The sequence below is a fragment of the Pelecanus crispus genome, chromosome 5, assembly GCF_030463565.1.
Source record: "Pelecanus crispus isolate bPelCri1 chromosome 5, bPelCri1.pri, whole genome shotgun sequence".
In the NCBI taxonomy this organism is placed as follows: Eukaryota; Metazoa; Chordata; class Aves; order Pelecaniformes; family Pelecanidae; genus Pelecanus; species Pelecanus crispus.
The window spans coordinates 63,202,149-63,215,351 of record NC_134647.1 but is presented as its reverse complement, the minus strand read 5'-3'; the positions used below and the strand labels follow the sequence as shown (position 1 = coordinate 63,215,351).

Here is a 13,203-nt window from a genome sequence, read left to right as displayed (position 1 = left end):
TTGTATTATGTGTTATTTTCCACAGTACCGCTACTTTCAGAAGTTTTTGCTGAAGAATTGCATAAGCCACAGAGATGCACCAAAGTTAGTGCTGGGCACAGAAGTAGGGGCCGTGACATTTGGAAAGGGGAAGGTTCCTATGCATGCGGTGGGTTGGAATACACGTCTTCCTTTGCTGTAGATCAGCAGCTATGATTTGGTTTTGACACTAGTGTAGTCTTATGACTCTCAACAACTGTTTCTAACAGAACTGAAAAGCCAAAAAATCTTGGTTCTACTGAAATAACAGCTGAGGTACTGCAGTGCAGTTTGAAAGCAGGTACTAGGCTCTTCAAAAAAAGAAAAAAAAAAAAAAGCAGAAAACCACCCCTTATTGCATAGTAATTTGCAGATGTAAACTGAAGTAAACTCTGCAGTTTCTCCCTCTGCACAGCACAGCCTCCAATGCCAATAGTTCAGAGAATACAAATTGATTGAATAATTATGTACATAACAAAGCATGTAGTAAGAAAATAAATCATAAAGCAGTTCATGGTAGTATAGTTTAATTAGGAGTCAGTCTATCCTTTTTCTTAATTCTGCTCTGACACTATATATGTGTGTGTGTGTGTGTATATATATATATATGTATCTATATAAAAAAAGCAAACCCGTCCTTGTTGAAAGGCTTCTCCCCTGACCTCACTGCGCTCTGTCACATACCAAACTGTCATTGACATTAGCACATTCTGGGGCTGTCTCTGCAGCATCGGTTGTGAGTGTGTGAATCAGCTGTTCTGGGAACTTCCAACTGTGTCAGTTATGAATACTGTAAATGCAGTGTCTACAAGCTGAGTGTATTTATTCAGTTTTTCCAGCTTTATTTGTTGTGGAAAAAGTAACCACAGCCAACATTATACCCATGGCAGCTGAGACAAAATAAAGAAGGTGCTCTTGAGTAGTAATTGTGATGTTATCAGTGGTGAGTACAGTTTAGCAGTTTACCTCACTGTAAGGGTTCACTATAAAGGAACAAAACTTAAATATTTTCACAAGTATTTAGAATTTTTCTGAGGGTGTGTGGGCAAGAGCTCTGCCCACAGCATGGCCTTTCTTTTTAGGAGCGTAGGCAGAGTGGCATTGATGTGTATTGAGGACACATAAATAGGAATCTTTGTCTCCAGAGGCTGCGAAAGCTAAAAACCACAGTGTTCCCTCCAAGCATGGCTGGGTGAAAGACTGCCAAACGCTCAGGAAGCTTGAAGAACGTCTACTTCCAAAGAAATAATGTGAGAAACAGCAAATTAAGAAGGAAGGAAGCAGGATGGTTTCAGGTTTTAATTAGCCCGTTCCCTTGCATTCATCGCGAGATCATGGTGCAATCCTTCCCACCCATATAAAAACATTAGTTTTGAGTGGATCTCTTTTCTTTGTCCTTGAGATGGCCTCCAGGGGTGATAAAGTGAGAGTCATACGATCCACCTTGTGTGGAACTGGAAATGGTTCTTAACAGACCCAGCTGTTTCTGAAAGGCAAAAGCCTAGTACGGCAGGAGGTCAAAGAAACAGTAACTGCTTAAATAGCTAAGGCATGTATGAGGAGTATTTGCAGCAGAATCTTAGTATAAACTTCATATTTCCCTGAAAAATAATTAAATACCAAATTTCATGATATTTAATAACTGCCGTGGTGTAAGTTACTGCTGTAAGTCACTGTTGTCCATCATCACCTTTACTGTTATTTTCTGTAAGTTTTATTTTGTTCTTCTAAGACTACACAGAACAGCTTGATTTAGACTGATATACAGTTCATTTACAGACTCTTTTCAGATCAATAATTATTTAATTTCCAGCTACAGCGGTTACAGTCAGGTTAGATAAACTATTGCGGGTTGGGGCTAACCTGCCATTAGCATACAAAGCAATCAGAATCAGCTGCTGCCTCTTGTACATACGGCAAAACCCAACAGCATGGAAAGCTTAAATGAGAATGGTGTGGAAGGTAAACAGAGTAACTGACACGATGCCCTTCAAACAATTACTAACATTTTTTTTTTTTCCAGTCAGACAGCAGAGTGCAAAAACATTTTTATTAATTAAAAACTCCCAAAACTTAAGTGTATACATGTTTAACCACAAACTGGAACACATTTATCATTTCGGTTCTGAGAATTCTAGTTGTAAAAAAAATCAGTTTATCTGTTTGACTAACAGGACTTTGCAGCAGTAGCAGGAACAGACAGGCAGTTCTGTGCATTTATGTTGAACTTTCTTAGGGTGGGGGGGGTGGGGGGGGGGGGGACTCATTCTACTGCACTCTCAGCACGAGCAAGGCTGCACCTTTGAGACGCAGGGTATTCACTAGGCTGGAGAGGAGGTTTTGGAGGAGAATGAAAAAGAGACGGAACTGTTCTGTATCAGCTCTCCCTATATATTGTTAAATACCAAACCTAAACTAAAAGTTGAATTAAAAAAGCAAATGTTATTAGAGCCATGTGTTTTAATGCTGTGGGCTTGAAGCCGATACCTTTATATAGTGTGTCTTGGGTTAACTTTAGAGGAAACTTCTTCATAGATGACAAATGTTTCCCTAACTGTGGCAGCCACAGACGGGGAACCTGTTGTTTGTAAACAGCTTAAACATGCTCAGCACTCAGAATAATGCCTTGCACAATAGTGCTTCTTCTGTCTTTTGAGCCCAATCATCATTAGAGAAAGTCATAAATTTTTAGACAGGCTGCTGCAAAACCAGGTGCATTAATTTAAATCATGTTTTGCTACCTTTGGGGGGGGGTATGAATTGATTAAATGAGCATGCGTGCGCCCCCCCCGGCAGGAAGCAACCATTTCCCGCTGGAGGCCTGGGATCCAAAGTTCATCTTTTAACATGGTTTCTTCTCACCCAGTTCTTGGAGGGAGGGTTACAGTAGGGTTTTTTTGTTTGTTTGTTTTTGGGGTCTTTTTTTTTGTTGTTTGTTTGGTGTTTTTTTTTCAAAACACAAGGCAGCATAATTATATATTTGCAGTAAGAACATATAGAAAATAGTTTATTTTCCATGCAGCAGCAAATTTAAATCAGCATTTTGTACACATGCTTGCATAAAAGCTCAACCATGATGTATTATTTACATTGAGATTATCTGGTTGTGCACATTGTTAAGTTTAAATAGATGCCAGAAATTTTATCTAGATGTGCACCTGCCTAGCGCAACAAGCAATCCCGAACTGGTATTTGCTGGGGAGATAGGTTTACAGTCATTTCTTCTCTCCTTTTAAGTACAGTCAAGCAGATGTAGAACTTCGGGTTGATGTGGAATGCATTTTTCACATAATGCCTGTGTGGAGATAAGGAATGCCTAAAATAAATAGCAATTAGACAACAGCATCATCATTCATGTGATCTGTTCTGAATAATATGTCTGTCCTACGTCCGGTACTAGCCTCACTGCATAACAAAATACAGACGGACACACACATCCTAAGGCAATGCAGAGCAACAGCCGGTCTCCCTTGAACTGCAGGAATATTTTAAGATGTTTCAAGGAAATCCTATAGTGTTTATCTGCAGAAAAAGTTGAGAAAAGATTGCTAAAAGATCATTTAGCTATCACAACTATATTTTTTAAACACTAAGAAAGCAAAGGGCTTTACAGTGTTGGTCACACTTGGGAAGGGATAGAGAGAACCAGAAAAAGTAAATGTTTCTTTTTCTGGACATAAGGTGCAAACCCAGTATTCACTGACTAGACGACACTATCTAAGAGCAGAGGCATGGGTGCTTTCTGAGCTAACTTCAAATTAAAGCCTTTTAGCTGTGGTCAGTACGAGTTTAGTTCAAGCTAACAAGCCAGCGTAAGACACTAATGATTGTACCATAGAAGGGTCACTCTGCATTCTGTAGGACTCAGAAATTATTCTGAGTGGAGAAAATGAGCTGTTAACAGGACGCTAGCTCTCTCTCCTGCACTGGTTTCCGTCCCTCGATTACTCTGCCTTTGGTGTGGTAGTTGGTTACAAGGAGTAAGCAGTAGAAAGAATCTCTGGCATGAGCAGGTAATAAGTATTAGAGTAAGATTAGCTTGTGGACAAGCAGGATTTTAAAGGTTAGGTGTTTTTTTTTTTCCTACTAGGTTACTTGTGATTACAAAATAAAATTTAACCTTCACTGAGAAGCAAAATACACGTGTCTGAGCTCACCCCTGCGCTCAGTTATACAGCTTGTAGAACCTGTAGATCTACTTTTCCATATTCCTCGATTACAAGGTTAGCATACTTCAATTTTCCAAAGCAGAGACGTTCTCACACTTTACAGGGAATTGATGTAATCTGCAGACATGCTCATCTTTGTCTCACTAGACTTTATGAAAGATATGAGCAACCAGTTTTCTCATGCACAGGTAATATACGATATAGACAAGGTCAGTCACTAACTGGGCTTTTGCTTACAACACTGGAACAAAGCTGAGTAGCCAAAGCAGGAAGAATTTAAAACCCCATAAAACATGTCTTGAGGTGTCTGTTAGTATATTGTTTTATGCTTGCTGCTCTGGGAATGCTAAGAAAGTTGATGCGGTGGATTGATCGGCAGCAAGCCCAGCCTGTCTGAGGTGCACGTGCAGAGATGGAACAGGAGGGCGAGAGGAAGGGGGCGCTTGGAAGAGGGGGGCTGCTGCTGCTATTTCAACCGGGCCACCTGCCCTGCAGCCCACTGTCCTCTCTTGGAAAAGGGCACTGCTTGGAGGCCCTTGGCTGGCTGAGCTGTTCTGGCTGGCTGGGTACCGCCTGCCAGGAGCGCGCTGCGGAGTCTACCTGTGCATTAATAACAGCGAAGAAGGGTGCCTGCAGCAGCTTTGCAGGAAAGCAAAGGCTGAGCCCAGGCAGTGACGCACCCCTGCCATCAGTAGCATAGCAGGGCTGCAGTAGGCAGCCTCCTTGGTGAATGCCAGGGCATCAGTCGTGGCATTTAAGAAAGTATAATCTGGAGTATGCAAATTTTCTTGCTTGCTTTACATGTGTTACAGCTGAATTGCCATTCCTGAGAAAAACATCCAGTTAGAAACTGACAGGGCTGATGAGGAGAAAGGCTATTGGATATTTTAGAGTGGGACAGAGTTTCTACAGATTCAATATGTCGTTTTGCTTAACAAACCAGTAACAAGAAATATCATGTGCAGAGTAACAACTGTTTTCCCCATCAAGCTATTACAGTCTCGACTGCAGGCCTACATACTACATCACTCTGCAAATGTTTTAAGATTAAGAACCTCAGTCCTTAAGATTGTACTGCTTGTACGTGGCAGCTGGAGAAGCGACGGAGCAGACTGAGGGGCTGCTTACCTCAGTCAAGGAGCGACTTCAGGAACGCAGAGCTACTGGCAGTCTGAACGTACTCTGTGGAGGAGGAAAATCGGTTTTGATGAACAGAACAATGGATAATTTTTGATGAACAGAACAATGGTGTTACTACAGAATTTGTGAAAATCCCCACACAAATATGCGTTAAATAAGTTACTGCAGTGGTCAACAGAACTCCTTTTACTTGATACAGTTACTATGTCTCAACAGTAATTTAGGAGATTGTCTTAATTACTTGTGAGCATATGCACATATGTTACATCATTACCAATGATGACAAAGCGGAACAGAATGTGTTACGAGTATTAGGAGCTGGTCCTTCTTTTTTGCTATTAATAATAAAAAAGTAAATAAAAATCCATAAGGACTGTACCGGCAGATTCAGCAGATGCAGTCCTTGATTGGATTAAGAGGAACCACCATCCCCTGGGTCCTCTGAGGGGATGGCAAAAAAAAAGAGGCAACTACACCTGAGCCCCTTACTCAAGGAGGGCAGAGCCAGGGTGAAGAGCTGAGCAGACGGCTGGAAGAAGTAGACAAAAAGTGTGCACAGGTAGAAAGGGAATGAGAACGTACGGGGAAAGGGTCTGGAAGCAGGTGCATCTGCATGCCAAGATTTCCGAATGGCTTTCTGCAGCAGATGATCAGCTCTGGTCTCAGTACCCTGAGTGTCTGCTGATGGTTCATACTGCATTTTGATTCCACCACCACAAAAGGGTGAGGAGAGAAATCAGAATTATTTGCTTTATATTAAACATACTGAGAACAACAAACATATTTACAGCAGCTTATAGCTAAAAAGACTACTATGAGGAAAGGGGCTGATATAAGCCTAGATGGAGAGAGGCATCAAAGCCACTGAAGACATGGGTGGTGGTGGGGAAGATTCTCCTCGGTTCTCCCCATCTGGCATGCTGTGATTCCTTAGGTGTCACACACTTCCTGTACGTGGTGTGACGCAGAAGACCTGCCCGTGGATCTGACATGAGGTGCCAGTGACGTTACCTGGAGCTGACCCAGACCAAGCCAGAAATTCTGTCCTAAGCTAGGTCCTTCATCAGGTTACTCCATAAAAAAGGCATCCAATTCAACTTTGCCTCAGGTACAACTTTTTAGCATTATACCTAATAAACACTTTTTTTTTTTTTTTAAACACAGATTATCATCAAAACCCTCCCACTAACTATTGTTTAAAATAGGAAACTGTCCAGCCTTGTATGACAAGTAACAGCAAAAGACTGACATTTAATTACAAGTTGCAATTCTTTGGTTTCTTTGTGCTAAATGCAACTTCCTAATTCAGTCTTTATGAACCCTTTAATCACTGATTGCAGCATCCTGACTATGCGCTACTTAAAGAACCCATATGTGCCAAAGCAACCATGCCAAGATCTGCACTTCGTTCTGAGAAGCTGTCTTAACAAATGGAAGCTGCCCAGATTCACATAAAACATCACTAACTCAGCTTTCTTTCCAAACATATACCATGACATATACACATTTTGGCAAAACAGCCCTATTTATACTAATATTTATACAGATGGCATTCAGATTTAGATATTCAAATAATATGATTTACTACTCATATGCTCCAAAAACTTACAATGCTTGTTGTAGCAGTTCACGCTTTTTTGGTTTTGGGGGTCTTTTTTTGATGCAAGATAACGAGTTGCTCTTAAAAAACCCCAACAAAACAGCCCCCCCCCCCCAACAACCCTTCTTTCTCTTGATATTTTTATATGCAGAACTCCTAAAAGTACGTTAAACGACATAAAAGCAAAGAGAACGTTAGCAAAACTTCTGTATGAAAATCTGTTGTGACCAGAGCAGCTAGGAAAGGAAGGGATCTGCAGAGGTGACAAAGAGGTCTGGGCTGCAGCCGGCTGTGGCACAAGCGCTCGCTGGGTGCAGGACCAGCCTGCTCTCTCCTCGCCAGCTCAGCATTTCAGGGTTGCTTAGGGCAAGGCAGCGGCTGGAGAGTCACCAGAAACCTCACCCCTGCGGGGTGGGTTGGAAGAAGCCTTGCTGCCCTTTGCCGTGGTGTCTCCTGTCCCAGGCCCGCAAAAGCATTAGAAGGGCAGAATCTTCCCAAGTTTCTTCTCCCCTCCTACTTCCACTGCCATTCTTTCCTGAGTTTGACTGCTCTAAAACATTTACAGATCCAAAAAGCAGAGAGAAAAAAAATGTTCACCTGTCAGGTGATATAAAACCAATCTTCTACTAAATGTGCCAGAATAATTTTTCTCCACCTCAACCACAGTTAAAACCTTCAGTCTATTCATTACTGTCTTTTTATAGTATAAAAAATATAATAAAACCTATTAAGACTACCATACAAATCTCTTTACTTATGCTTTTATCTTTTAACTGATCAATTTTTATATTGCTGACATCCCTTCTTCACCATTTGCTCATTTAAAAATTCATAGTATATGAGCTATGTCTCTGGAGAAAACGTCTATAAAATTTGTTACAGCTGGCAAATGTGTATGAGTCAGTGATAGCACATGACTAAATGCTTCACAGAAAATAAAATTTGTTTCTGTAGTAAGCAGAACTGTTTAAATGTTATTTATTTTTATGTTTCAAAGAAAATATATTGTGAAGTGCTGCATTGATTTAATACGCAACAATGTCTGTGTACATGCTGTACAAGGAAAATTTATGAAACCTTTGCACAACTCCTTTAATTGAATTTTCCAAATCTCTCACCACACACAAATAATCAATATCTTCTGCAGAGAAAACCAGTCAGAATTATTACAGTCTTTCTTTTCAATTTTGTTGTCATCAGCACATACAGAGCACCTGGATATTTGTAATGTCTGGATAGCAAGTTATTTACACCTCTTAAACATATAATTGCTACTAAGTGAGTCCAAACTAATGTTTCTTTTCTTTTTTATTTAAAATAATTATATTCATGGGAGAAAGCAGTATTTATTCTCATGTAGGAGCTGCTACATGTAGCTGTTGAAAGAACTACAATTCTTTTTAATTTTTCATTAAGCTTAATACTCTAAAGTCTAGATCCACTAGAATTAAAAATTAATAGCTATTGCATCTGTAAAAAGGTACGTAGGAAAATAGAGTATAAACACAAGTGTGAAATTCATGAATAAATGTGGCTGACACCTAAATATAAAATGCAGGTTGACAGTTCTATATGTATATACGTCTGAGGCCTATAGTCATATGTCTCATGTGCATTTCTGTATCTGCCACAGAAGTTAATAGCTTAATATTTCATCTACATAGCAGAGGATGTTAAATCATTGGAGAGGTTTGTAATTTGCCCCCTTCCTTCCATCCAAAAAGCTTATCATGCCGATGACCTCAGACCCAGACGTTTCTCAAATCTCAGGTTGTATTTTAAAGTATGCACTCTTAAGGTGTGGGTACAATCCAACAGACCCATAACCTGCTGGGAAAGAGCACAGCATTTGGGGGTCAAACAGAAACCTGTCCACCAGCAACTTTACCTTTCAGTAGCATTCTTTCAGCAGACAACATTACTCACTGGTCCTAGGAAAATCACTAGCATTGCAGATTTTGGGTACCAGGCTAAGTGGGTCTTGTTACCTCTTCTAGACTGTAAAGGACTTTGCGTGGTTAGAAACTAAAAAAAGACACGCTTGCACAGAATGAGAGAAGACGTACAGTCAAATTTAGCCTGAGCAACAACAGCTTTTAATCCACACAACACAAATTAGAATACAACACATTCCTCCTCAAGGTATGTTTTGGGGCAATCTCACAATTAGTTTTGACTGTAAATGCAGGAGGGCAGAGCAATTTCTCTGGGTCTCTGCATGGGGACGTTCAAAATAACTTATGAGTAAACAAAACAGGTGAGTTGCACCGAGTCCTGGTGTGCAAACGCACACTCACATGTTCAGCACTGAAGCAGTCTTAATTCTGTTTTGCTTGGTGCAGTCCCATTTACAAGTGTTCATGCTGAGGTGTAACTTAAAAACATAACTGAGATTAACTTCTCCCCACGTCTACTGGTAGCAGGGCCTTGTGAACAAAAGTACAGATAGATCTTCCACAAGGGAGAGCAGATGAACAAGGCCAGGCTCCCTCCCGCACCCTATAAACAAAGCTAGGATTTCTTGAAGCTGTCTCGCCAATGACATAGAACATAACGCTCAAAGGGTACACTCATTTCCATCGGCTGGTTTCAGCTCCAAGGAATCATCTGCCAGTTGGGAACGTGTGCTGTGCACCCGCGCAATCTCTCTCTTTAACCTGCCATTCACCTGCACCTCAAGGGCCGAAGTCATGCCGGTCACAGTGACTGCTCTTCTAGAGGAAATCCTGCAAAGTGCTGCCTGACTGCAGCCCCTTCATTCCACTTTTGGATGCGAGGATACTCTTGGCCTAAGGGTTCCCCGTCCTGTGGTAAAGGCAGGTACGTACTCCATGCTGCAGTTGCATTACAGATCTAGTCTGTGTAAGCGTCAGCTCTGGCCCACACAGCCTTGCGCATACAGGCTTTCTGGTACTAGGTTGACTGAACTTGAATGCAACTGAATACCAGGGTTTCAGACTGTCAGAAAATATCAACTCTTAATTTCTGTCGTAGTTTCACAGCCTTTCTGAGTAGGCCAAGAGGGCAACTCATGTCTTGGTTGCTTGCAGGACTGAAGTGAAAGAGCACTGACTGTCATCTTCCAAACACTACGTAGGGATACTACCTCAGAGCAGACATTTCTGATGTGTGGCCAAACATCAAATCTGGCCTTTAGTGTTAAGATCTTAAGCATATTGTTTGCAAACACAAGCTCTAAGTCTCCACCTAGTAATAATCTATTTGAAAAAAGGTCCTTCAGCATCATCTTTGTTGCTTTTAGAGATGATGTACACCACAAAAAGGCTGCTGTAGAGACCTTGCTAAACTTCTGCTGGAAAGAAGCCTAGGATTTAATGGAAACAGCCTTAGTAGAACTAAGGAATTGTTATTGTGTCAGCATTAGTAGCTTTTTCCAAACAGATTAAAAATGTGGAAGAACTGAACTTCAGAAAAGCCTCTATCACAAATGCCTAGAAGTAGGGTTTGCACAAACCGGAGCAGATAGTTCATCCTTACAGCCAGCTCACGTATCAGTTCTTAAGAAAGAGGCCTACAGATTTGTTGGATAAAAGGGCATTCCCAATACCTACGTCCAACCCCTGCATCCGTCTCATCACTTCCCTGAAAAGTGAGTATTTGCTGTAAGCAAAGGCAATCATGGTATTTGTTCCATTTGCTATCAAGGAATGGAAAGTCTGGAAAGAAACCGTGCTTCTGAATAAATTTACTTGTGAATTCATTTAGTTCACTTAACAATTTTCTGCTTAGCCAGTTCACAAGACTTACTTTTCCCAGAAAAGGTATAATGACATTTCTTCCCTGCAAGTGAATACAAAGGTGGACTGAGAAAAGAACCGATGTTTTTTAGGTTAGGGTTTTTACAGTCAGAAAAATCCACAGATATGTTCCTGAAAACATAAATCTAAAGTCTGATGCATTTCCCTTTTCCCCAGAAGATCCCAAAGAAGGAGGAGGAGGAAGGATAGGTGGGAGACAGACACACAAGTATGTCTAAAGGTCAACAAATTTATTCTACTTTATTTTAGAATGAGGTAGAAATATATTGTAAACTTGATTTACCCTCACTCACAGCAACCCACCAGACCCAAGCTATTTAGTTGCTTGTACACGAAAACCCAATACAAAGTCCAAACTTAAAGTGACATGAATTGGGATAAACTGTGGAATATTGTATCCTTACCATTTTACCTGTTTTGAGAAGGAACGCTGCTTATTAAGGAGGCATCTATATTTTGCAGTGTTTCTGAAATGGGATTTTATGTTTTACCATATATACACAGTCTTCAAAAAAACTGGATTGGCGAGTGGGAACTCAGTATTACAAAGTATTACTGGGTCCCTAATCTCTCCAGCTTTGCTTTCATTAGTAATTTGAAGTAGTGTTAAATGAAAATCCATCTAGTTAACCCTGATCTAGTCTCTTGGAAAGCTACCCCTACTGTTGCAAAGAGTGTAAACTCCAGTCACTTGTATTAAAAACAATATGAAAGTTAGGAATGTTTAGAACTAAACTTAACAGGGGTGATCATATTTGCCCATGGGCTTGGCCGGGATGAGCAACAACACAGAAAAGAACGCATTTTTTATTTCATTACAAGACAGAGTCTGAAAATAGTTTTCCTTAACACTGCAAGTATTTGATCTTCTGTAACACTCTCTTGTTTCTCACTTGGACAGCAGACGGAGTCATGGACACGATTTATGTCAGTGTTTTTATTTTTGGGAAGCAAAGTATTAGTATAATTTGTAACAACCAGCTTAAAGTAGCTTTCTTGTTTAGAATGTTATCTTCACTTGTTGAAACTCTGAACCTATTAAATTTTCCTTTAAAATACGCATATCGCAACCTACACATTTATTCTCAACACACATAAAGCATGTTTTGGACTGCAACATACGGACTAGATTTCATCTCTTGGCAGCTGCTTTACAGTTTGCTTACATTCTATTCAAAAACATTTTGTTTACTGTAAATGCTAGTCATGGACAAACAATGATGCCATTTTTTATGCTGGTCACACAAAATTATATATTGAGTCCTACATAATGCTGCCCATTAAGCAAGGAATGTTTTGTATTAAGTTGTTTTAAGTAGAGATTGTTTATGGAAAGTAAATAAATTTCATGCCTCACCATGTGATGATAATGTGACATTCCATTTGTATCAAGGCACAGAACAGTCATAAGTTTTAAGTCTTGAGCATAACTAATTAAAAATAATTGCAAAAAACCACATCCAAAACTAAAAGGCAAAGTAAAACATCTCCAAATGTTTTTCTTTCATGACATACTCTTCACCTCTCCTACTACTGTACTTTCAAGACTGCAAAATTGAATTTATTCTTTATTAAAGCAAAATTGACACTGAAACTTCATCAAAATCGTTCAACTTAAACTCATTATTCTATTTTCCATCCTACTTTCACAAAATATCTCATTTCTCATCTAAAGAGACTGGATGTATGTTTAGCATTAGGGGCTAGTTTCTAGAGCAAAGGTAGAACTATAAATGTGTATCTTGGTGACCATTAAAAAGGAGTGCACAAAGGAAGCAATGACTGTTTAAATCTGCAATGGCCCATAGCATTCACCATCATCAGTGCCAGATAGATACTGTGATCATTTGAACAGAAGGACATAGGGAGCTGTAAATCAGAAATAGCAGATTGCACAAATAAGCCAAATTCCTTAAAAAGTGATGTCACTCCTTTTCATTTGGCAGTAACCTGCTGGAGCTGAGGAAACTTAAGTTTGATCAATTTTCTTTCTTTTAAGAGAATTCCCCACAGCAGAAAGAACTTAGGCCTGTGGAAGAGCAGATACAACCAAAATCAAAGGGGCTGCTTGTGATAGGAAGCAGTCCTGCTGGTTGGGACATCTGGCAGACAAAGCAGTAGAGATGCCATCACCAATTTTGATTCTGATTTTGCTCTATTTTAAGATAGAATGCATGAAGATAACAGAAATATCAGAATATCAGTAGTGAATGTTTGTTGATTTTACAGGGTGTGAGAGAAAAAAATAAATCTTGCGTGTATCCCCCTGCCACCTTCCCAGCTAGACAAGGCACTAAAGTGGCTATGTGGGCCATACTAAATTAAATGCCACCAACTTCAAATATTTTCACAGCACTAGTTATGAAGAAACCTAATAGTTAGGATTTCACAGTCCCCTGGAGTGTGCTAAATACCTCACAATACATATAAGGTGAAAAAGGTTTTGCTGCAAAGACTGTATGCTACTTGGCTTACACACTGAAAGTGCAGGGGGGGA

The 13,203-nt window shown here is 40.1% G+C and overlaps 1 protein-coding gene across 1 annotated transcript in view; it reads right to left on the bottom strand.

Moving 5' to 3' along the window:
* Positions 1–5,316: 5,316 nt before the first annotated feature.
* Positions 5,317–13,203, bottom strand: part of ITGB3BP (integrin subunit beta 3 binding protein) — a 32,104-nt gene continuing 24,217 nt past the window's right edge. The window contains exon 8 of the mRNA XM_075711217.1: positions 5,317–5,369. Coding sequence (XP_075567332.1) covers positions 5,317–5,369 — 53 coding nt within the window. The remainder of the gene's footprint in view (positions 5,370–13,203) is intronic.